The sequence below is a fragment of the Pholcus phalangioides genome, unplaced genomic scaffold (genome assembly GCF_987345545.1).
Source record: "Pholcus phalangioides strain wild (caught in Gottingen) unplaced genomic scaffold, Ppha-v1.0 ptg000008l_1, whole genome shotgun sequence".
Classification (NCBI taxonomy): Eukaryota; Metazoa; Arthropoda; class Arachnida; order Araneae; family Pholcidae; genus Pholcus; species Pholcus phalangioides.
The window spans coordinates 61,375,131-61,402,233 of record NW_028301601.1 but is presented as its reverse complement, the minus strand read 5'-3'; the positions used below and the strand labels follow the sequence as shown (position 1 = coordinate 61,402,233).

The window sequence follows — 27,103 nt, the reverse complement described above, 5'->3', positions numbered from 1 at the left end:
TTTTTTTTTCCATGAAAAAATCAGCCTTTTTCCTGGAAAAATTGGTTTTACGAATTCCCGAAGTAAAGGAGGCAATGACGTTTTTTTCCGGAAAAACTATTACTATAAACTTTTGAACTCAATAGAAGAAATATAAAATATACTACTACAACAATTAATCATTGTTATAGTAGTCGGAACAATGTTACCAATGATATTGAAGAAAAATATGATTGTTGTGGCAGTCGCAACATTGTTATCAATGATATTGAAAAGAAATATCATTGTTGTGGCAGTCGGAACATTGTTATCAATGATATTGAAAAAAGTTTTATCATTGTTGTGGCAGTCGGAACATTGATTTATAAATTTCCAACACATCAGAGATAACATTGTTGTGGCAGTCGGAACATTGTTATCAATGATATTGAAATTTTTTTTTTATCATTGTTGTGGCAGTCGGAACATTGATTTAAAAATTTCCAACACACCAGAGATAGCATTGTTGTGGCAATCGGAACATTGTTATCAATGATATTGAAATTTTTTTTTTTATCATTGTTGTGGCAGTCGGAACATTGATTTAAAAATTTCCAACACACCAGAGATAGCATTGTTGTGGCAGTCGGAATATTGTTATCAATGGGGTCGGAAAATTCCAAATCATTGTTGTTTCAGTGGGAACATTGTTATCACTGGCAATCAAACCATTTTCAGCAATGGTGTTAGAAACAATCAGTGACAATCAAAAGAGAGTCGGATGATAAAACAGTGCTATGAAAAACAATTTAAAAACTATCGCTGTCGAAACACTCTTTTATCAATTCATTCTTATCAAATTTTCTAGAAAAAATTATGACTATGATATATTTTTTTCTAGAAAAATTGTGACTACGAAATTTTTCGGAAGAATCGGGATTGGGACTTTTTCCTCGAAAAATTGTTCTATTGTTCTGGAAAAATTGTGACTATTAATTTTTCAATAAAAGAGTCTTTGTTTCTGAAAAAAAAGTTGTGACTATGAACTTTTTTGGGCAAATACAACCGTGACTTTCTTCCACGAAAATTGTAGCAGTGAACTGTTTTGGAAGAAGTGGGACAATGACTTTTATTGGAAAAACTATGAACATTTTTAAAGAAATTACTAATTTCTGGGGAAATTTTGCCTATGAAAAAGACGGGTTTTTTTCAGAAATATTATGACTTTTTTTTAGAAACATTGGGACTACGAGATTTTCGGAATCATGAAATCGTGACTTTTTTCCAGAAAAAATTGTTGCTGTGAACTTTTTAGAAGAAATGAGACCGTTACTGTTATTCTCAAAAAAAAATTTACTGAGAACTTGTTGGAAGATGTGGGACCGTGACGATTTGAAAGAAATAAGAATGACTTTTTTTCCCAGAAAAATTTGAGCTACGGAAGAAGTGAAACCATGACTTTCTTTTGAAATCTGGCTATAGAATGTCTGGAAGAAATTGAAAATTTTTTGTTTTTCCGTAAAGAGTCTTAACTACGAACTTTTTTTTTTGAAGAAATGAGACCATGACTTTTCTTTTATAGAAAAATTATAGCTTTTAATTTTTCCGTAGAAATCGGACCATGTTCGGAAAAATTGTGACTGAATTTCTGAAAGAAATTAGACCATGATTTTTTTTTTTCCCTGAGGGAAACCGTTTGTATGAAATTTTTATTTTGAAGAAATGGAACTATGACAATTTTTTTAAAGAAATTGTGACTAAGAACTTTTTCGAAGTGAAACGATGACTTTTTTCCAGAAAAAAAATGAAACCATGACTCTTTTTAATGGAAAAATTGTGACTGAAATTTTCGGAAGCAATGGACTATGAGCATTTTAGTTATAATATGCCTTTTTTTGGGCAAAATTGAATAACTGCCCTTTTTTTGAATCACAAATGATCAAACGCGATTGCGACATCTAAGATATTTGATAAAATTGGATTGGCAAAAAATCATCATATCTCCTTTTCCTCCCCACTAAATTGGACAAAATTTGAATAATTTGGATCACGCATATTTAACTCTACAAAAAACGGGTCACGGGCTTGGATCGCAAATCCACGTAAATGGATTTTTCTAATGTAAATTCTGCTACATATACTGTTATTGAGGGATGCCACGTGTAATTCCAGACCAAAAAAGGAGGAAGCTAAGAATAAGCAATAATTATGCAAATCAAATCCCCCCATCAGGAATAATCTCGCTCACCGAAACAGCAGCAATTATCGCAAAATTGACGGTTTCGGTTTCTTTCGCCCAAATTCACGCAAGAAGTTCATTGTGTCTGTGCGTGTGAGTCCCTTCCAGAAATAGATGAATCCAATGCAAGTCTGAGATGTCTGTCAGTCAGTCCGTATGTATATAATTTCAGCCGTCCGAAAGATCGCCAATGAGCGATAATTACGACCGATCACAGGACAGACTTTCCTCTAAAAAAAAAGGCAAGAAAACCAGGAAAAGAAAAGATAGGGTCGGTCGATTTTTTCCCCTTACTTCTCTCTTATCAGCACCTTCCACCATTCCTGAATTTCCGATCAGCCCGGACAGTAATAATAACAGGTATCGCCTAGTCAGTGTGACACACACAACGACATGCCGTGACCTCTTCCCAACTATATAAATGGCCATGTATTTTTTTTTTACCCCCTCTATCGTTGAACTAATAACATGCTTACCCCTAGCCTTTTTTTTTTTTTTTTTTTTGCTATGTGCATTTGGATACGCCCTCCGTCGGGTTCTTGCAATTGACGGTCGAAATACGGTAATTACGATATACGTAACGTATAATACGACTGTGTGAGTGTCTGTCGTGGCCAAAGAATCCCCTCCATCCCTTGGGGACCCCCCTTATGTACTGAGATTAAGTGAAATTTTGACATGGGTGGAATGTCATTGCTCGATATTCACGTCCGTCGCTAGATTCAAGAAGGCTTGTTTTGTTTCCTTCCCCCCCCCCGCCTTTTTGGAGAGTGTGTGTAAGAATGTTTTGAGAAGGTCTCATTTACATACTGGTGATTTTGTATTCACATAACCGTATATGACGTATATTCGTGTTCAATTAAAAGATGACAAATACGGAAATCGCAAATTATAATTTTTGATGGTTTGCGTTGAAACAACGATGCTGTATTCCGTTGCAATAGTTTGTGCAATCGTACTTATTATTGCGTTTATAAGCGTCATTTTATACAGCGATTTTGATAAGTGGAGATTTTTAACCCATTAACGACGACTTTGATTTTTTCTTTAAAACAAAAAATAATGAGTGGAACCACTTCCACCATTTACTGGCAAAGAAAAACTTAAAATTTAGAATGGCAAATTTTCTTACCAACTGGCGTTAATGGGTTAATAGAGATGATAAAGGAAGGGGATAAGATGCGTACAGTGGCCCTAGTGTTATCTGAAATTTATGGGCGTTTCAGTTCATGCTCAAGGCGATGTTTTGGCGACATCTAGCATCAGAGATGTTTTACTTAAAGTCGCTATCGGTAAGTGAACGATGTTTAGACTAATGTTGGTAACAATGTTTCGACTGCCAAAACAATGATGAAGAAAGGTTTCTAACACAACTGATAAGAATGTTTGGACTGGCAGTTTTTAAATTGTTTTTGAAAGCATTATTTTATCACCAACTCTTTTGACTGCCACTGAAAAGAATGTTTCTAACATCATTGATAAAAATGTTTTGATTGTCAGCGATAATAATGTTTTGATTGTCAGCGATAATAATGTTTTGATTGTCAGCGATAATAATGTTTTGATTGTCAATGATAATAATGTTTTCACTGAAACGACGATTTGAAATTTTCCAACACCAATTGATCACAATGATCGGACTTGCCACAAAAAATTATACAAAATTTTCCAACACTCTACATAACAACATTTCGACAGCCACGACAATGTTATCGGTGATATTGAAAAAGTTTCAATCAATGTTCCTACTACACCACAATAATGATTCTTTTTCAATATCATTCATAACAATGTTCTGGATGCTACAACGACGAGGAAGAAATGTTTCTACCACCACTGATAAGAATACTTCGACTACCGCAGCTTTTAAATGGTTTTTGATAACATTGCTTTACTGCCATTGTTGTTGACTGTCACTGAAAATAGAACAATGTTTCTAACACCATTGATGAAAATGTTTTGATTGTCAGTGATAATAACGTTTTCACTGAAACAACGATTTGAAATTTTCGAACACCATTGATAACAGTGTTTCGATTGCCACAACAATGTTATCAATAATATTAAAAAAAATTTTAATGCTCTGATTGCCACAACAATGATTAAAAAATTTTTCAATATTTTACTAATAAAAATGTTCAGACTACCACAACAATGTTACCAATGATACTGAAACACAAAAAAAATTTAATCAATATCCCGACTGGCCACAACAAAATGATGACAATCAACTCGACGTTTCAGTAAGAATTTTCCAACTGCCATGGATAACAATTAATAGACTGTCATGACACCGATGTTTTGATTACCACAACGATATAAACCTGGCTTCAAATGCCACAGCAATGATAGCAATTTTTTGTCTTTTTAGGAAAATGCTAATTTTAAGAAGCCAATTTTAAGAAACTATAGGTATGTCTATGTCCTTCTTAAAATCCCCTTTATTGTCTTAGCGAACACTCAGGTAGATGCACACTACTTAGTTACTCTAATTAAAAAGTAATAATTCAAATACAACGTACTTTCTCCAATTCCAATAGATGGAATCTCAAGACTTGGATTGCTTGTACCATCTGTGAAATGAATCGAGAAAGAAAAAAAATTGATCATTTGGCAGAATGTACACAATTTCAACACGCAAAGAGAATAAGAATATATTGAACTAACACCGAAAATGCAATGTTAGTTATTATTTCTTGTTCCAGCATTATATGACAATTATTATGTGTCTATATTACTAGCTGAGACATTCTCAGGATGAGTAAACGCCATCCTTGTTATTTACGTGTTAGAAACTGGTTAGTGAAATTCGTTCCTGTATGCATCTTGCATCGCGGATTTCGTTAAAATTCTGAAAATTCTTAGAAATACGAGTCTATGTCATACGAGCCATACGCTCTGGATTTCTATGTTTGTCATACGAGACATTCTTCTTATGACAGAATTTTGAGGTTTTGGGGGAATCTAAGGAATCTTCGGCATGAGCGTCGACGTCCATACCAGACATACTCTCTGAACGGCTATGTACGAACCCACTAGTCGTCCATATCCAGACGGGGCATTATGCTCTTCACGTCTAGGCTACACGAGACATTCTTCCCATTACTGATTCCCTCTTCTAAGGGCTCTTCAGCTTACGCGCATTTAGCCATACCGGATACACACACAAACACACTCTGAACGACTATGTCATACGAAACATACGCTCTGAATTTCGATGTCATATGAGACATGCGCTGTGGATTTCCATGTCATACGCTCTGGACGTCCATGTCATACGAGATGTACGCTCTGGTCGTTCATGTCGTCCAAGATATACGCTCTGAACGTCCATGTCATACGAGACATGCGCTCTGGACGTCCGTGTCACACGAGACATTCCTCCCATTACTGCTCCCTAAAATTTTAACGGCTCCTAGCCGGGTTTTCCTAGGAGTAGAAATTTTGCGCCGTGTGCAGCGTGAAAATGCTGATTGGTTAAAAGCGTGAAATTCAGGTTTTTTTGACCAATCAGAGTTTTCACGCTTCACGCGCTGTAGTAACCTGCTCCTAGGAAAACCCTGGCTTAGGCTAAGTCCATATCAGACATACGCTCTGGACGTCTGTGTCTTACGGACATACGCTCTGGACGGCTATGTCGTATGAGACATGGTACTATGTATGTCATAGACCTAAATATTTCGGTTTTAATACGGCTGCAAAAATATTCCTTGGAAAATTAATGACGAATTGATTAATGTGGTAATAGTAATATAAATTTAGTTCCTATCTAAACAACCTCATCCCCCCTACGTTTGTAAATTGGCTGTTTCTCGCTCTAATCATCTGCATGCAACCCTAGCGCTAACAATTGAGGCGGTGTTGTAGTTAGCGGCAATTAAAAATCTCACGACTCGCCAATTTGTGCCATCAAAAGTAGAAGGGTTAGTGGGGTAAAAAAAAAAATCCGTCGTCTCGACGGTTGTTATTGTTAGTAATTTAATACGGTTTGGCGTATATCCATGCGATACTTACGATGCTGTCGAGTTCCTCGTCGGGGCTGTAGTAAGGTCTCTCCTGCCTAATCTGCAACAACGATACCACAAGAAAAAAGAAAAGAGGGAATCACACATAAGGGAAGGAGGTGGGAATAAAATTGAAAATTTTTACTCACGAGGCTATCGAGTTCCTCGTTAGGAGTGTAGTGAACATTTTCGGACATGATCTGAAACAGAGCAGTCCACATAAATATACACGACAAACAAATTACACTTTCAACCGGACGAGAGAAACCCTTCATTAACAATTTCTGTTTAACAAAATCCAATCAACTACGGCATATTCAAGTGATACAGTGGTTCCCAACCTTCCATGATATAAAAATACATCTATAGGAAACGCATAGGCAGCTCACGTAACTGCCTAGAAGTGCGTTAGAGGCGGGCATGCGCAGCCTTCCTTATAGATCAGTGGTTCTTAAGGGGGCCATTCAAGTATTACGTAAGCAGATTTTCAGCCATTTTTGACCCCCTCCCCCCTTGTCAGCAAAAGTCAGCAAAAACACTGACCCCCCTCCCCCTGACAGCAAAATTTCGTCAGCAGCTTAGAATATTTCATATCTTCAAAAAGGGGTGGTTGATGACGTAAGCAACCTTCAAACCCCCCCCCCCTTGTCATCAAAAGTCAGCAAATCCGAAACCCCCTCGATGCTGACGTAATACTTGCATGACCCCTAACCAGGCGTGCGACATGGAGAAAAAAAAATTAACATGCTGGCTGATTGTTCCTTATCTCTTGGCTTTTCGCCTGCAAAAAATATGTCACGTGAGATTTGCGTTGTAGTCGCGGTTTGTCCACATTGTTCCCTCGTGTTATTAGCATGTTGCGCTCAGATTTGATACTGTCGTGTTTGACTTAGAATAAAAGTCAAAAAATTTAGTCAAGTGTCAAAAACTTATAGTGATTGAGGCCGGAATCAATAAGTGTAGAACTAACTATTCAATGGAGCTTTTTTTCCATTTTTTATTCTTCAAAATAAGTTTAAAAAAATTTTAAGTTTAGTTTCGTTTTTGAATTAAAAATAATAATAAAAAGATTAAATATGAGCCATAGCGGAAAGCGGACATTAATAAGTAAAAAGAACTAATTCATAAAAATTATTATAAACGCATGATTAATGTAATTAATTACAGAAAAAGCACGAAATTTTCTAACAAATAAAAACCGCATTTTTTTTTTTTCAAGAGGGCTACGGGAACGTAAATCGCATTAAACTGGAACCAGTCGCATTAATTAAAGAACCACTGCTTTAGAGCAGGGGTTTCTAACGTAAAGTTTCGCGTGGAACCCTTGACAGTTATAAGGCTGCTCCGCGGAAACCTTGATGGTAAGGCTGTTCTACGTAACTCAAACAAATATTTGAATATTTATCTAAAGAAAAATTGAAAAAATGTCCCTACTGCCGTTTCAAAGGGGCAAAATCAAAGAGTGCTTGGGCATCACCCCCCAATAAAACATATTTATTGTCATAAATCATTGTGCCAGATGTTATCGTGGAAACCCCTATTCAATGAGGTCCCCGCATGACCCTCGCGGCGGTGGGGGGGGGGGTTCTGACAGGGCTCCAATCCGGAGGCCCGAGATGTGATTCTCTCATAATTTTTTTTTTTGTTTTCATCACTACATATATATATAATATTTGAGCCCGTTAACCGTTTCACCTGGGGACTCGCTAAAGATTCCAGTCTAGGTTCCCTACTGCAGGATATGGAGGTTTGTTCCAGACTCTGCCACGAAGCTGGGCTGGAAGAAATCTCGCCAACGAGATAAGTCCAGTGGCAAAGTTCTGGCGTTCATTCATTCAGGATGTGGAGGCCACGAGTCCCCGTGCTGTGCCGGGATAGGTCTCATGTATTTAGATGGTCCTAGGTGTCCCGTAAAGTACACTATCCTCACTTCTGGTGGATAAAAAAATGTCCAAAAAAACGAATCAAGTGATTTGATTATAACCATCACCACACAGAGGAAAACCTCCCGTACAAGAACTCTGACATATTCTTTAACAGAAATAATCACGATGGTATAATCATTGTGAATCACAGGGTTTTTATCCGAGTTGTCTGTGAAAAACATCATCGAATTGGAACTACTTGTGCGTCACCTATCAAATAAAAAATACAACTGTTGTGTTTCTTCGATTGAAATTGATATGATCGGCTTTTGATTGATGCGCCGCAGAGAAAAAGTCAATGTAGCGTGATATTGATAAATACTTTTCTATCAATAATATCAGTTGAATTGTCGAGTTTTTTCTTGGAAATCGTAACAGTTGCTGTCTGTATGTGATAAATTATTGACTATTTCTATGCGGCGCATTACTCAAAAACCGATCATTTCAATCGAAGAACCACAACAGTTGTATTTTGTGTTTGATAGGTGACAGCAGTGAAGTTTCTTACGTGTAATATACTGTATATTCAGGATGATCACTCAGTTTCCCCCTTGCCGCATTTTACTGGCAAACCGATCATTCTAGATGCTTACTTCCAGTTAGAAAAAGTATCCAAATAATATCATGATAACTATTGCAAAAAATATATAAATATGCATCCATATTTATATATGCACGTATATTTGTCAAGTGCAACGTTTCTTTTCCAACAACTTTTCAGCAATTTTAATAACAATTGGTGATTATGTCTACTTCTGGCACGGTTTTCAGGAGACAATTTCCGATGTCCCGTATTTTACTGCATTTAAATGATTCCAGTTATAACGTATTTCTTCCTCAATGAAATAACTTTAATTTGATTTGTGTTCATTTGAATATTTTTTTTTTGTGCACTACATTTTTTAACTGTAATTTGCAGGAGCCGTTCATTTCCCCCACACTTCAGCAATTTGCCTTTGAGGAAATTAATTGAATTTTTCGGCAAATTTTGGAAATATCCCGGATTTAAGATTGCATTTTCCTCGATGATGTATGGTGAACCTACATACATCATTGTTACTACATGCTTTCATGCTATTTTGTTACATATGTTCATACGCTATTGCATGTAACGTATGAAGGTATAATTTTTATATAACTCCATATCGTTATTGCTAATAAGCCTATCAACCACAATGGTTAAATAATTCTTCCTTCAGTTATTAATTAAGTTACCCAGTCTGCCTTTGCGGACAACCTACACCATCGTCGCAGACCATAGGTTGAGAAACGCTGGCATAAACTAACGGACAACGCTAATTTCCCCGATTTATACTGTTCTTTCAATCTGCTGATTTTTTTTAAGACACACTATCTCGTTAAGGCTCAAAGCACAAAACAGCTTTGCCAGTATTAGTTAGTAACAAGAAACTTTTCCTCTTTGAAAGCTTTCTGGGTTCCGGGATTTTTAAGAGTTCCGTGGCGTTTGGCCATGGTTCCGCGGAACACCAGTTGGAAACTCGTGCTTTAGTCATATTTTGCGTATCTCCAGACATGCGTAAAAGGCGTAAGTGATCATCGAAACGCATAGGAGTCTTGTGTATCCTTGTACAATGCGTTAGGCCGAGTTTTTCCAGGAGCAGGTTTTCTGCGCAACGTGGATTGCTCTGCGTGACTCATCGTCCACTCACTAATGGGAAAAGTAGGACGACTGTTTTCCCGCAGAGCGCAATACGCCGGTGCTTTACGTCTTGCGTGATTGACCGAATGATTCCGGAGGGCCCAAATGCGCCGCGCGTTTCGCCGATTCTCTCTTCACTTTTGTTGTTTTTTTATTTATTTCTCCCTTTTTTATTGTGTAAAACGACAAAAATACGTGAATATACAGACTACTGAACTACACATGCACCTCGCCCATATTCCTCTGCGGAACTTCTAGGGTATTGGTACATGTTGGAATGTGTGTGTATATGGACGAAGTACGAAAGCGGAGAGTGACATCGTTTCTCCCTCTATGTGTGTGTATATGTTGTGAACCTGACGTGAAGTCTGTTACCGTGTAATGCTTGTTATGTGTAGTGCTGCCACCTGTCATCAATTTTTCTAACTACGAGTGAAGTATAATGATTAAATAATTTTATCGATGTGTAGGCCAGCTTCTCTCTGTGGCGAGACTTTTTATGGATATGTGCAGACTACAGAACAGATGGTGCACCACGCTAGGAAAACACAAAGGAGTAGCGGGATAAAGTTACAAGTTTCTGCCGACGCGAAATGGTCCTATTCGGTCCACGCAGCGCAGGAAAACCCTCTTCTTGGAAAGCCCGGCTTTAGCGGGGTGCAGTGCAAACCATCAGAAATGCGCGAAATAATGTGTACCCGCAGAAATGCGCAAAAGTAATGCATACCTACATGGGCGGAGATACGGGGGGTGGGGCATTGCCCCTCCCCCAGCATCAAAGGTGGAGTCGACTGATCTAATTTATGTATGAATTGACATCATCATCATGCCCCCCACCCCCAGCAATAATGACTGTGCGCCCCCAGACTTCCAGGTCTATCTCCGCCTATGCATACCTATAGGAATGCGTAGAACGCAAACATATTCCTTGAGATGTATAGGAAGCTTGTGTATCCCTAAAAACGCGTAGGATGCATTTTTGTCCCTCTGGACTTATAAGGCTTGTATAAGGCTTGAGGCACCAACTGAAATGCATAAGAGGCCTTCATATCCCTAAAAACGTGTAAGATGTTTATTTATTTCTAGACGGGCATGCGCAAGAGGTTTTCGTAGTCTACTTCCCCAGAAATGTGGGGGAGGCGTATGGAAGGCGCACTTGTTATGTGTACGAGGCTTGCGAATTCCTTAGAAATGCTTATGAAGTTTTAGAAGTTCTAGGTGTGCATACTTCTAGAAATGCGTAGCAACACTCTAATGTGTTATGTCGTTTACGCTTTTTTCCGCAATCGCTGATTATTTATCACGTATATCCAAATAGCCGTTACGCAATCCCAGGGATACGCGTAACGCAGGTTGGGAACCACTGAAGCAATCGATCCTCTGATGATCCATTTCGGCAGGAAATCATTACATGGAGGCTGATAATTTGCTATTGATTGGAAAAATCGTTCAAGTATTTGAAAAATTGCATAAATTAAGGTTAAAGTAACAAAAATTAATTAAAGAGAAGAAAGGGGGTCCTCGAATTCACGTGGTCTCTAATCCGAGACTGAAAATAAAGACTAGAGAAATTTATCTGAGCTAAAGTTATAAATATAGTGCTAGGGGGTCATTTTTTTCTCGCTCGTTACCCAGGACCCCTGGGTGATACTGAAGATATATATATGCGGGAATATAACTTACCTGTTTGGCAAAAACTGCGATGTCTTCGTTGAATGACTCCGATGAACAGACATCGTTGCCGGGTATGCCTGGTTCCCTCGGCGTACAAGTGGCCAGTTCACATTTTTCGAAGATTAGCGCCAACAATGGAAACAATGGATGCCTAAATAGGAAAAAATTATGAATATTTTAAATAACTATTGTGAACATAAATACTTACAACCACTTTTAAAAAAGATATTTGGGAATATGCAACACACACCATGAATGTGCCAAGAAGTATAAGTTTGAAGTATAGTCATTTCGCGAAATACTCCCCTGATATTGACTAACAAAGGCAGTTTTCAATAATGAAAAACATGTCATTATTTTTGACAGTGAAATTACGCCATAGTTTTTGGTAGAGAAATAGTTTTGGTCACTTCAACAGGGAAATTTCATCATTTTTTGACAGCAAAAATTACGTCCTTTTGACAGTGTTCAAAATTACATCATTTTGATAGTGAAATTATGTCATTGTGGCAGTGAAATTACTTCATTTTGACAGTGAAATTATGTCATTTTGGCAGTGAAATTACTTCATTTTGACAGTGAAATTATGTAATTTTTGATAGTGAATATGTCATCATTTTTTGACACGCCATCATTTTTGGCAAAGAAATTACGTCATCGTTATTAACAATGAAAATATGGCACTAGTTTTTAACAACCAAATCACATCAACAATGAAATCATGTCACTAATTTAATAATAAAATCATATCACCATTTTCTTTAACAATGATATTATGCTACAATTTTCTAACGATGGAATAATCTAACCATTTTCTACTTCGCGAACAATGGGAAATCGGGTAATATGACCATTTCACCACGATGGAGCCATTCCACCATTTGTTGGTAAGAGCGGTAAGTTGGTAAAAAGCGGTATATCGATAATTTTCCAAAAAAAAAGTTTTTGATCTTTCTTCAAACAATGAAACTATTTGGACCATTTCTTGAACAGTGAAATTATTTTGATAATTTTTTAAACAATAAAATCATGTGTGTTACTTTTCTTCCTATTACAGAAATTCATTTTATTTAACGAGAAAACTATTTCCTGATTAATAAAATCGTTTGACAACTTTTCAACAATGACACAATGTATCGACGGTCATATTAAACAATTAATTAAATCGGCCACTTCTTTTGACAAATGAAATTACGTGACCTTTACATAAAAAACAACAAAACTATGTAAAAGTATGTCTGACAATAAATTCAATCGACTATATTTAAATTAATTTAGAGACCAAAGAAGATTCCAAATTTCCAGAATAATAACTATTTACTGAAATGAACGTAAATCAGAAATTTTTGAATAAAAATCCCATGATTATTTTTCACCACTTCCGACAATGAACTTCGGAAGAAACAATTTCTAATAATTAGAGTCCGAAAGTTCAGGCAAAATGACATGAATGCCTTTTTTCTGCCTACTTTCAAACTTTTTTGGTAAAAACGGTTTTTTTTTTTTGACATTTTCGTGCCATAATTGCCTATTTTAACACATTTTCAAGTTTATTAGTGAATTTCAGAGGCCATAATCTGTAAAACTTAGATATCTTGAGCAACTTCAAAAGAATGGCGATTTTTAAAATTTTCCAGCTCTCGGTATTTATTATCATCAGAAAGCATGACGGCCTAGGGCCGTCTTAACAGCATCATGGACCCCCCGGGACAAGTGGTTTTTCTGAGGCCCTACCTGGTAAATTCTAGACAATTTCAACCGGATCTCATTTGTGTGAGGCCCCCTCTTCTCTTGAGGCCCCCGGACCCATGCGTTAAGACGGCACTGCCCCTCCCCTCCGCCCTTAAAGCACCATTCAGACGCAAACAAGTGATCTGAAAGATTGGTGTTGCCATGAATTAATTTTGCTTTGACCGGATGGTGTTTGAAGTGAATGATTTTGTTTCAGATGAACACAGCCCAAGTTAGTAAAACAGAGGAAAATTGGAAATTTTTGTTTCTTCACATAATATGTCTCACTCAGGCGTTTGACTGCGTTGTATGTGTATAGCGGTCCGATGATTGTCCCAAGAGGTCATGAACGGACGTCACGCTCCACACAAGGCGGGGGTAAGAGCAGACAGGGCTCTGGGTCCCATGTTGTTTCGATCTTGCTTTTTTTTGCACCATACATGAACTACAAACAGCCATGGCTATTTATTAAACATAATTATTCAGCTTTCGATTAAATTCACCCGATTCGCCCTCAGGGGCGTGTAACAGATGCGGCGCCACACAGGGCCCCGCGCTTGAAGGATTCTCGCATGTGTGGTAATACAAAAGAAGTTAAATTTTCTTACAAAAATACAAGATGGCCATGTTTCAACTATAGAAATATATAAGGTAATGATTATTTCAAATAATGTACAACAAATAAACCAGAATTACTCGCAACTCAAGGGAGCCCCACAGATCATTTTCTCTACCGACTTCGCGTCCTGTAATGGTGGCCCTAGAATTGGCCTAATCCAGAGGGTCTACTAACATTTTATGTTTGGGCTTGAAAAACCAATCTAACTTGGAAAATGATGCAGTTAGTATAAACTATGATCAAAAAACATTAGACAGATTAAGTGGAACCAATATTTTTTAAGCTAGTTTTCGGAGCAACTTAGTATCTTTGTTTTTAGTTATATTTTCTTCCTGCTAAAAATAATAAATACCTTGTTTTAGTGCCTGTTTTAGGCATTTTTAGTGCCTTTTTGCCTCACTATTTCTGCCATTTTTAGTGCCTAAACTTTTCTCTACTAAGGGGCAAAAAAAAATAATTTCTGGAGACTCTTAATTAAGAAATATATTTTTCCAGATTATGAAGTAATCAGTGAAGAACTAATAAAAATCCTTAGTTTACTGATGCAAATAAATTTAATTGTCGAAAAAAATAGTTTACGAATTAGCGAAATAAATAATATCAGGAAAAATGAAGGAAATAATTTGATAATCAATAAAAGAAAAAGTTTCAAAATGAATAACGTTTCATAATTAAATGAAAATAAATTTAAGAATTTATGGAAGAAATAATTTTAAAGAATTAATAAAAATTTTATTATTAAAAGAAATATTTTCATAAACGAAATTCAGATTTGACGAAAGAAATAGTTTGAGAACTGATAGGAGAGCAAATTTCATTTTCGGATGATAATTCGGGATAAATGAAAGAAATAATTTAAGAATCACTGAAAGAAATAATAATTTTAATTAAGAATCACTGAAAGAAATAATAATTTAAGAATCAATGAAAGAAATAATAATTTTAATTAAGAATCACTGAAAGAAATAATAATTTTAATTAAGAATCACTGAAAGAAATAATAATTTTAATTAAGAATCACTGAAAGAAATAATAATTTTAATTAAGAATCACTGAAAGAAATAATAATTTTAATTAAGAATCACTGAAAGAAATAATAATTTTAATTAAGAATCACTGAAAGAAATAATTTAAGAATCAATGAAAGAAATAATCTGGGAATCAATGAAAGAAATGATCTGGGAATCAATGAAAGAAATGATCTGGGAATCAATGAAAGAAATAATCTGGGAATCAATGAAAGAAATAATCTGGGAATCAATGAAAGAAATAATCTAGGAATCAATGAAAGAAGCAATTTAAGAATCAATGAAAGAAATAATTTAAGAATCAATGAAAGAAATAATTTAAGTATCAATGAAAGATATAATTTAGGAATCAATAAAAGAAATAATTTGGGAATCAATGAAAGAAATAATCTGGGAATCAATGAAAGAAATAATCTGGGAATCAATGAAAGAAATAATCTGGGAATCAATGAAAGAAATAATCTGGGAATCAATGAAAGAAATAATTTAAGAATCAATGAAAGAAATAATTTAAGAATCAATGAAAGAAATAATTTAAGAATCAATGAAAGAAATAATCTAGGAATCAATGAAAGAAATAATTTAAGAATCAATGAAAGAAACAATTTAAGAATCAATGAAAGAAACAATTTAAGAATCAATGAGAGAAATAATTTAAGAATCACTGGAAGAAATAATTTAAGAATCACTGGAAGAAATAATTTAAGAATCACTGGAAGAAATAATTTAAGAATCACTGGAACAAATAATTTAAGAATCACTGGAAGAAATAATTTAAGAATCACTGGAACAAATAATTCAAGAGTTTAGGGGGAAAAAATAGATGAAAAAACAAACTCATAAAGAATTAACTTTCACAATTAATGGAAAAGCCAATTTCATAAGGAATAAAATTTCAGAATGAAAGAAATAATTCAAGATTTAAAGGAAAAAATACTTTACGATATAAAGGAAAAAATAATTTAAGGGGAAAATCAGTTAAGATTAACTGAAAAATATAATTTCAGATTTTTAATGAAAGAAATAATTCAAGATTTAATGAACGAAATAATTTCATAATGAAACGTAAATAAATGAAAAATCAGAATTAACAGTCTTCAATAACCGACGGCCCTTGTGCTTGCGCTAAAATTATTCCACTCATCGAAACCTTTCAAAAAATGCAAACAGCACAAAAAAAAAAGAAACTTCCATTTCTCATAGACACTCTCATTAAAAAATATTTATTCCCAAAACATGTACTTCCGTGAGGAAAAGCCGAACCCTTTCATTATATACCCCAGAGAATAAATCCTTTCATTAATACTTTATCATTCAAATTCGATTTTTTTTTTCCATTCAGCTTCAACGACCGGCTCGAGCACCAAATAACACTTAATTACAGTAAGAAGAGGCAAAAAGACAGAAACTAAAATGGTGCTAAGGGTTAAAAAGGGTTTCCACCATAAAAACCCGCGAGTCACGCCTAACCGTTTAATTCGACATGAATCGACTTGCGCCCGAAACAAAACAAAAGCACTCAAACTGCTATTATTGCCCATGTTACCATGTAACAAAGTTAAAAAAAAAAAAAAACAGTCGTGGCCGAACAACAACAAAAAAAAATAACAATAAAAAAAACCCCCAACAACACAGTGATTTTCTCTCTCCAAGCACTTAAGATGATTGTTGTTTCCCCTCCTCCGGCTCCTCTTAAAGAGAGGGAGAGAGAGCAATATTATAAAAGTGGAGCCAGCGCTGCTGCTCCTTGTGAGCGACCCCAAGAGTTTGTGGTACTTAGGTAGATTAGACATAATTATATAGACCCCAAGAAGTTATCCCAAGGAGGAGGGCGCGGGTTCGCACCAATTCTGTTCGTGATTCTCTTCTTGTTACGTGCAATTTTTTTTTTTTTTTTGGCGCTTATTTGCTTAATGGACGAGCCGTTATTTTGTACGAGGAAAGAAAAACAAAAATACATGTGTAATTGTTACTTTTCGTGTAACATGCATGGAGATCGGTTTCAGTTCGGACAGAAATTACATTGTAATTGGAGAAATGTAATTGTTTTGGATGGCGGTAGTTTTCTGTCGATACCTTAACGGCTCTTACATCCCGTAGGAAAGGATTTTTGCCGGGGGCCCAGTGATTTTTTGGGTCCCTTATTTTTAGGGGCTAACTTTCAACATGATTATCTGCTCAGTTTATATAGTAAAATTTAAAAATGCCCTGGCTTAGACACCCACCACAGTCTTTCCCCAGCGATGAACATCGGGGACCTTGTTTAGTCAAACAAGGCTTTCAATTATTGTAGTCCTTTCATTAATCTGTATTTACAGAAATTTTACAATATGTTTAATATATAAGTTACATATATTCTTGGCCTTAAGAAGCCTAAACAAAAATTCCTTTCATATGGCTTCTATATCTTTGAACGTGGTGAATTGGCCAAGGTTTCTGCCGGAACCCCAAGTCCGTGCGGAAATGTGTTTTTTTAGCAAATATTAATTTTTTGTGATTCATTTCAGACAAAAAAATAATTTCGAGTTCAATTTATTGTGTAAAGAATGGTAAAAGGAAAAAAAACATTATACTCGGGCCATTGGGCCAGACACGTGTTATCTTTATCCCACCCATGACAATGGTATACTTACTGAATGGGCAACAGGCTTATGACTCAAGCGTTGTAAAAAGAAAGGAAATTCTGAAAATTTTCTAAAGAATTCTAAAAAGGATTAAGTTAACCCTGTTTAAATGCAATACATCCTTTTCCATCTTGTTTTGAGAAAGTTAACTCTCTAATCATGATTTTTTTCATCCCTACAGCAGAGATCTCGGTATTCTGAAGGAGAAAAAAAAATGAATTTTTACATGTTCTTCTCACAAATCTAATAGGCACCTCGTCTTCATCATGAACTCTGCCTCATCTCTTGATCAACGAAACACATTGAAATCAACCCTGATTGATCCGCACCGATTTCACGCATTCGCATGTCAAACTTGCCGTAAAGGTGCTCGTCTTTTTGATGGTGGGTACAAGCAGTACCAACACCTTGCTATAGCAGAAAGCCTCCGCAAGAAGCTTTGACGTCACTGAAGTCGTTCATTTCACCTGCAGCCATTGGATATAGCAGTCCGACTTATGCGAAATCTTTACCCTTTTTTTTTTTTGCAGTACGTGGGATCCGGGCTAATGTCGACGAAACAAAAACTGAGCAGAACTGTCTTGATCAGTTAATTTGCTCTCTCTGCATAAAGTTCACATAATAGAATTTCAAATATCATATGAATGTGTTGGCAGTGGCGTATTTACAGGGTGGCAAACTTGAGGAAGTTTGTAGAATGGGAGAAGGGTGCGGCAAAATTTGTATAAATCTCAATAGATCCGCCTCTGCGCAAAACAGCAAGGGACTAGGTTAGTGAGTGACCGAAAGAGTGGCCTAGAGAGAGTTAGCAAGCACGTGAGTGAGCAAAAGAGTGATTTAGAGCAAGCATTTGAATGACCAAAAGATTTATATACATAACAAGGAACCAGGTCAGTGAATGACCTAGAGTGTGTGCAACTATGTGAATGACCAAAAAGAATGGCCTAGAGCATGTGTAAACGTGTAAATGATCAAAAGAGCGGCCTATAAAGCAAGGTACCATGTCAGTGAGCGACCGAAAGAGTGACCTAATGCGTGTATAAGTATAGGAGAGACGAAAACAGTGGGGAAGCATGTGAGTGGCGAAAACAGTGTGCAAGCATGTGAGTGGCGAAAACAGTGTGCAAGCATGTGAGCGGCGAAAATGATGTGCAAGCATATGAGTCACCAAAAAAGGTGTGCAAGCATGTGTGTGTAACCAAAAGAGTGACTTATAGAGTGATTGAGCATGGGAGTGACCATTAGAGAGGCACAGGTGCACTTGCAGGAGGGAGGGAAAGAGTAGTCAAGAAGATTAGACTAGAACGGGAGAAGGGCGGCAAAATACCTTTACTTGAATATTTGTTACGAAACCATTATTTGAATATTTATTTTTACAAAACCTTTATCTGAATGCGAACGTAACAAATAGTTGTTGTTGAAAAAACTTTTTTCTTGTTTCCTGGAATTTCAAGAAATCAAAGAAAAGAATTTTTTGGGCGTTGCGTTTCAAGGAATTTTCATTGTTAGTCATTGTTTCAAAATAATTTTTTTGAATTATTGTTTCAAAATAATTTTTTTGAATTATTGTTTCAAAATAATTTTTTTGAATTATTGTTTCAAAATAATTTTTTTGAATTATTGTTTCAAAATAATTTTTTTGAATTATTGTTTCAAAATAATTTTTTGAATAGTCATTGTTGCATAACCCTTGCTTAAATGATCAGTTATAAAAACCTTTTTGGGGAGTATACAGTTTGTATAGTTACAAAACAGTTTTTGAATAAACACACAAAATGCCCGTTTGAATATTAACTGTCACAAGACGATTTTTGAAATGGTAATTGTTACAAAACACCCATGGTTTGAATATTAATAGCAACATATAAAAGTTTTTTGAATATTTATTTTAACACAAAACGGTTTTTGGAGCATTCATTGTTAGAAAACCATTTTTGGAGCGTTCCTTACAAAACCTTTGTTTCGATATTCAATGTTACAAAACAATTTTTGGAAAAGTCTACTACAAAACCTACGTTTGAGTATTCATTTTTACGGAATTATTTTTGGAAGAATTCAATTGTTACGAGACCCTTATACCTTGATACATTCATTGTTAGAAAATCATTTTTGCACCAGCAATTATTACAAATGCTACCATAGTTTCGTTATCTGTTATTTAATCATTACTTTTGGTCGGTCGTTTGATTAGAAATTACATTCTTTCTGGCACCGATATTCGATCTCAAGGGTCTCCTGAGTTGCTATGACAGACTACCTAGAAATCAAGGCCCAATAACAACCTCCAATACAGTTTTATTTCAAAATACAGTATACTAACGGCACAACCCAACCACCAAGTGCCGTCTTGCGAGCAACATGGGGGCCCCCGGGTGGGGAGATTTTTTACAAGGCCTCCTAGAAATGCTTCTGCCCACCAATTTGCATGCTTACTCTCGAAATCTGCAATCAGCTCTCATTTTCATGAGGCCTCCCCTATACTAGAGCCCCCTTCCCCCACGAGCCGTACCCATGCGTTATGAAGGAGCTGCAACCACTCAATCTCGAGGCACTTCTGCGGCAATGCAAATGTCGTAGGCCTGTATAGAAATCACAGCCATTTTACGAAAATTCTTTCAAAATTGATATAAACTAACACTTGCTCCCGCCACATCAAACAGCAGGGCCCCCTTTATAAGCAAGAATCTTCCAGACCCCTCCACGCAAGAATTTCCATCTATAGAGAATTTATAGTGTGAAAAAAATATAAGAATTACCTCGGATCTTCGGGCTGGAGCACACCACCACCTATAGAACATTCTGTAGTAGGTGGTGTTGGCTGGAGCCCTGTCACACTTACCTTTGCAAAGTTCCCCCCATGATTATTTTCATACGGGGGTCTTGCGTCAAGCAAGGGGTGGCCCCGGAAAGAAAATGTTCCAAATGCAGGGTATTTGGGTACATATACTGTATGTATATCCACGATTTATAGTAATGACTTCGTTGGGCCACACCTCAAGAGCACCAGGAAAATTCAGCAATGATGGAAGGGGACTTTTTTGATATTTTTGTATGGTTGGATATCCAAGGGGGCCACGGGGAGGGGGGGGGGCTCTTTGTACTCGACCCATTCAAACAGATAAAAAACCCTTCCAGGAACCCTCTCTTTCCTCCCGTGCCTTTTTTCCCCCCTTGAACTCCAAAGAAGAAACATCAATTGTGAATGGAGCCCTCTACCTGTTCCATTGTATTCAATGAGAAGGGGCTCTTTCTCAGCCATTTTGTTGCTCCTTTGACTCGTCTATTATTCATCCTTCTCTATTTCTAATCCTATTATTTTTCATAGTATAGCCTTTAATAGTATCTTACATTTTTACTTTTTTGTACTTTTTTGTGTAGGAGCGGTCGGGGGGCCCTATACAAAGAGCCCTGAGACAAGAAATGATATTAACCGGGATATGTTAAACTTCAGTGTTGAAGCGATTTTTTGGAATAATTCATTCATTCCTCAGGAAGGGCCATCTTCAAGGCAGAGTCGAGTACGGTGGGCATCTTTTTGATCCACCCAATGGCCTCACATCATATATCCGGACCTCTCGGCTGAAATCGTTGACGCGTCTCCATTATAGTGTACGGTAATTTGAATTTATGGTGTCAAAAATAACAAACAAAATTACTGAGATTTGAATCGGACCCTCCAAACTGGAACCCTGTCAGCCCTACCCTCGTCAGGGGCTATGGGGGGGGGGGGCGCTCCGACTGAGGTCAAAATTATTTCGTTTGTGAATGTACCTTTTAATTTTCTTTCAAAGGGAAGGACCCAAGGCAAATGTTTCTCTTTCCCATGCGGTAATCAGGTTCAACTTGAGGAAGGGGGGTGGGATCCCTGGACAAAGCAGGAATTAGAGGGGCCCTAAAAATCAAAGATTTTTTTGTCAGTAAGTGAATCCATGGGGTTTTTTTTTTTTTTTTTTTTTTTCCAACTTCGAGTATTCATATGGCCCCACATGATTTTCTTAACCTTCTCCAAAACTTGAAATGGCGTTGGGCAAATTCTTTGCTAGAGAGAGAGAGAGCCCAAGAGAGAAAATCAGGCCTGGGCTATATCTCAGATCCCAAAATTGCACCTATTACAACACATTGATTTTCTATAAAGAGTGGGGGGGGGGGCATATCTACAAAGTACTGTACGTATACCTGTTTTCTAACAACAGAGGGTTGTGGAGCCTCACAGTGAAGTTTACTTATTTTTTTAGAATTCTTTCTAGCAGGTGTTTTGTTGGCCATGAGCTCCTAGATTCTAAAGCAGGGCTCATACCTTCAGCGGGCCCTTGCTCCAGAATATTTCCCTGACCCTTTCTATAATATAAGTTTATTGTGAAAAAAATATATAATTCATTCCAGAGGACCCACGAAATGGTACTTTTTTCAGGCGCTTCCTTATGTAGGAAGGGGAAGTACATTTATACTCGGTCACTTTAGGCCGAGTCTATTGGGTGTTGTGATGGCCATGGGCTCACAAATCCCGAATCTTTGGCGGGCTCTTGTGCCAGGGTTTTCCTCGAAAGTAAATTTGTTTTATGTAAAAAAAAAAAAAAAAATTTATCTCGGGTCCCGAAACGGTGCCTTCATCAGCTGCTTTCCTATGCGGGAAGGGGATTCATGGCGATGAGCCTCTCTGCTTAAAAAACGGGATTAATCCCCCAGAGCAGGATTTTAGATGATCGGGGTCGGAATTTCAGCTTAGTGATTTTAATAATTAATTAATTTTTTTAATGGAAAGGCCGATCACCGGGCCAATCATTCGAACAACCTCTCCCTTATAAGGGGGCCATGACCCCGTCAACAGGCCCGTAACTAGCCTGGGGCAACCCAGGGCCCTGAGCCAAATGGGGCCCCCACTAGAAAATTAACACTTCTTTTACATAATATTTCTTTCAATGGTGCCCAAAGGAAAAGTCTGCCCCGGGGGCCCCAAGAAAGACACACTATGGCCCAGCGTCTCCTGTGTGGTTGACAAGACTCCAGTCCGTGAGGAATAACGTAGATATCTGTCTGCTTTTTCCAAGTTCAAACCCGGAATGCGCCGGGACGATTCTCACTTTTTTCCCACGTAAATTAACTGTGAAATGGGGCCCGTGAGAAATCGAATTTGGTGCCTGGTCAAGACCCTATCCTAGAATAAGCCGTCGTCAGAGCATTATGGGCCCCCCCCCCCCTCCAGGCAAATAGCTTGTTCTGAGACACTGTAGCCGACTAAAAATACTTGATCAACAATTTATGCGCTCAGTGTGGAAAATATTGACCATATCTCATTATCATAAGGGCCCCATAGCACCCCCATGCGTTAATACGGCACTGGCCTAGGAATATATATTGGAATTTCGGTGTAATTTCGAAACTCCGAATGAAATACTTTCCAAAAATATTCGAGAAATTATTCAAATCACACGAAACGGCGACATTTCGCGGATTAGAAAATTGTAAAAATTTCCTCCAAAATTATCATAATAATGAAGGGAAATAATCGGAAGATAATTCAATTTCGAATTCACGTCAGAATTCTCAAATTAGATTTAAGCTAATCCTCTTATCCTTCTCTACGACGTGAATCGTAGCCCTAAAATAACATTAAAAAATTATAATTTACGATAAATATAGGAGAAAAAAATGACATAATTTGCAACAGGATAATCTTTACTTCCCATGTTGTTATCATCATTATTGATTATCATTTCTTTGACATTCTTCAAGAAGGTAATTGCGTTACGGTACGGCCCTAAATTTGATTATCAGGACTAATTTTGATGTCATTTTTACTATTGCTAATGGCTATAATGGGATTGAATTAGCTATTGGTTGGTTATGCGCATGACCGTTGGTCATTAACGATCAATAGCCGGTCGTCGAAAAATTAATTTTAACGGCAGTTTGTGGGACCCATAGTTTCTCAAACTTTTTGTTTCATCCATCGCCCCCTTCTGCAGAAATGTTTTCTCTCTCATCGCCCCCAACTCAAGCGAACCCATAGGATCCTATGTTATCCTCGTAGATTCTATCCCCCCCCCCTCGATAATTCCATCGTCCTTAAGGGGGCGATATTGCCCACTTTGGGAAACACTGTGGTAAAATAAATTATAGTTACTGTACAGCCCAGGGCCTGTTTCTCGCATGGGCAAACGGGACACACGCCTAGGATGCAAAAATTAGCATCTTCCTTTTGATATATTTTAATTTTTTGTAATACAAATATTTTCAAATTTTGATCGTTTTAGGGGAGGGCCATAGGCTCCTCTATGCCCCCCTCTACCACTGCGTACGCTTCTGCCTCAAAGAATGTCATATATTAAGGGCCCCAAGTCGTGTTTGAACCCGTCCATCTCTCCACATCCTCAAGTAAGGACCTAGATTTGAGGGGGGGTGGGGGAGGGTATTGATTTTTAATAAATTTATTTGATGTGAAAACTAGAAAACTTTAGGCTCGACCCACCTGGGTCTCAGACTTAGCTGCTTTGCGGGTATGCATGCATTATTTTGCGGCCTATGTAGGGAAAAATTTTTCCACTAATAGCAGTACGCATTAAAAACTAGGCCTTGAGCTTTGAGCGAGGGTGAAGGGCAGCTAATAAGCAAAATAGATGTCTATACAGAATGTAGAAAGGTAAAAAAAATCTTCGCTTTGGATGTTTATCTGCACCCAGGGTCTCACTTCAGCCCATAACTTCCCCCAACACCTTGGAGCAGGACCTCTAGAGTTGGCTCTTTGACGCCCCCCATATTGCGAGAAAAAAATCGTCCCGATATGCCATAACATAGGCCCGGCCCCATCTATACGTCTGTGATTAAATTTCAGTTTTGATACGAAATACCTATACAACTGAATTTAGGTTATAAATTCTATAAATAATAAAAACTAATAAATAACTATGAGTTCAGGCTCGATTCATCTGGGTTTAAGGCTTGCTGTAAGGCAGTTGGAGAGAGAGGTCCGAAACCTACAGAATTCCTATCTTCATTTGTTAGGTATTTTGCTTCCAATGCAGGAAATAAAATCTGTAATAGTCGTACGAATTATACTCAGTCGTAATGGTCGGGGCCTATTACGACCGATGGCTTCGAAGGCCCCAAATAAGCGCTCAGCAAATGCAAAAAGGAAAAAAATTATCTTGGCCTTGGGAGTTAATGTGCTGCACCCAGGGCCTCTCCGCAGCCAACGGTACGGACTTGTGCACGGGGCCGCAACTAGGGTGAGCAGGGATGTTCTGGTACGTACCCGGGTGCTGAACCAAAAAGGGAGTCAAGTTTGCTCTACTTACATTAAAATCAAGGGCCTGGGGACAGAACTGATAGGCCCCGGATGACGGAGTAAATTTTCGTTTCTTATTGCGGCCCTGCTTGAACATGACCGAACACTCACTGAAGGTGACCGGAGTTCATTCTCGTTCCCAGGTATTTATTTTAAAAAATATTTTATACATTTTTCATAAAAATTTACTATAAAAATAAAAGAAGCCCCTATTAAAGCTAGAGATGGGACGAATATTCAGCTGCTATTTTATATATTCGGCTCTTCTGCTTAATATTCGGTTCGGCCAAATAATGCTTAGGTACTCGGTCGAATATCTGTGCAAATCTAAGCGTAACAAACTAATTTAGAAATATTATATTAATTGGAATTTTTTACATAAATTAAAAATTTACTGATGATATTTTATTGTGTGTTGTATACCTATCCCCTTTCTGTGCAAGATCAGGGTAGGGTGAATTTGCTGGATAAGGAAAACATGGAAACTGAAAATAGAATCCTACTGCAATGACGTGCAAGTGAGCATGAATTACACAAATTCACTAACTGAAGGATATACCTCGACGAAATACAAATGCAAGGCCTGTTATAACAAATTTTGTTATGGACATCTTTTTCATAGTCACCCCCTCGTTGGGCATTTTGCCTGTTGTGTAAAATCTCGTTAAAACGAAATATTCGCTATAATACGGATGTTCATATATATTTTTCTGAATTACAGAAACCCAATTAAAAACTCAATTACAGTCGAATCTCGTTTAAACGAATATCGATATAGCGAAAATCTCGTTTAAACGAATATCGATATAGCGAAAATCTCGTTTAAACGAACACTTTTCTAATTCCCCCCATATAAGTTTACATAGGGACGACGCAAAAACCTGGAATTTCTTCGCAACGAAATCATTATAACGACGTGATTTCTCCGGTCTCTTTGGAGATCGTTATAACAGGATTCGACTACATAAAAACTAAAGACTATGTATACATGATAAAATATAATACAATGCCCATAAAAAATATTTATGGTTGTCTTACTGAGCAAACAACATCTGGAGTGAAAAAATAAAAATCGTAAATTTTATGATGCATTATAATAATTGAAAGTAAATAATGGTTGGCATTTTCTTTTAATTAGATGTAAAATTGCTCAATTGAAGGGAAAAAAATTGGTTCTGTAAAGTACAGTGATACCTCGGCTAACGAAGATTTCTTCGTGATTATTCAGCTAAGGAATACGGATTCAGCTAACGAACATTATCGATGATATGAACGCACGCACTAAATAAAGTAGCCGCGTAGTGAGCTGAATTTTCGCACCAATCATCATCAGAATTACTATCACTAGATCCCCGATTAACTCATGTCCACCTAGGAATCTTATCTCATATGCACCTACACTTCTCTTCCAGAAATTCTTCGCACAATTTCATATAAGACGAAAGATTCAACCAAAATAGAAACTGAATTGAAAAAAAAAAAAGGGTAGCCTATGTCTTCAGAGTATTCGTTCCTTCAGTGCAAGACTGAGCATCAAGCTGAACAGTCCGGTCATTCTGGGAGATCATCTCCTCCATCTGCATGTATCAGATACAGAAATGAGCTGACAAGTCACAAATGGATGGAGATACCTACAAACTCGATTTGGTTACGTCGAAACGAGCTAAATCTGGTGTTTGGTTGTATAAACAAGATCTCTTCGGTATCTTTCTTCCTCCTGTATAGATTCTGATTTATCCAATTTTAAAGATGTGCATTTTAGCCTTCAATTTTGGGTAGAAGCTGGAACGAATCAAACGATTCTCTATAGAAGCCTATGGGAAAACGTGATTCCGGAACTAATCACCTCCGTTAGCCGAGGTGTGTCGCTGTAATATTAAAATACAATATGCCATCGTTAAACTTGATTGTCTCAGTATCATGGCGATAAAAATCTTTCAGTTACCAGTTTTATAATTATTTTTTTTAAATAATAAATTGCATAGTTAAAATTCAATATCAATCATTTGAAATTACCAATCTCTTCAAGTAAGAACGCCAACTTTACTTAACACTAGCCATAGTATGCCCGGGTTTTCTTCAATTACTTGGATTGAAAAAGTGGCAAAACATTATAAAGGAATAAACTATTATACATAATACTTCGCGGCATTAAAGAAGTGACAAACCATTGTAAAGGCATGGGCATGTCTGAAACGCATTGCTAGGGAACCACGGTAACTAAAATAAACATTCCGAAAGTGATTGTTGAAACCCAGAAACTATTGTTGACCGACGGTTTTTCGCCAATTTCGGGCATTTGCGCAGCCCTGGCGATTTTTTAAAGTAGCTTATCGTTCATGTCAGGCCCAGCTTG

General features: G+C 37.1%; 1 protein-coding gene across 4 annotated transcripts in view; it reads right to left on the bottom strand.

The window, feature by feature from the left end:
* The window catches only part of hth (Meis homeobox homothorax), a 130,179-nt gene that overhangs the window by 98,450 nt on the left and 4,626 nt on the right, over positions 1 to 27,103 (bottom strand). For 2 of the 4 annotated variants that reach the window (XM_089235132.1, XM_089235130.1), the window contains exons 2-4: positions 11,470 to 11,611; positions 6,212 to 6,262; positions 4,720 to 4,770 (exon numbers count right to left, since the gene is read on the bottom strand). In XM_089235132.1, the coding sequence (XP_089091258.1) occupies positions 4,720 to 4,770; positions 6,212 to 6,262; positions 11,470 to 11,611 (244 nt within the window). Of the gene's footprint in view, positions 1 to 4,719; positions 4,771 to 6,211; positions 6,263 to 6,350; positions 6,402 to 11,469; positions 11,612 to 27,103 lie in introns of all 4 variants that reach the window. The other 2 variants (XM_089235131.1, XM_089235133.1) reach the window with 1 other exon arrangement.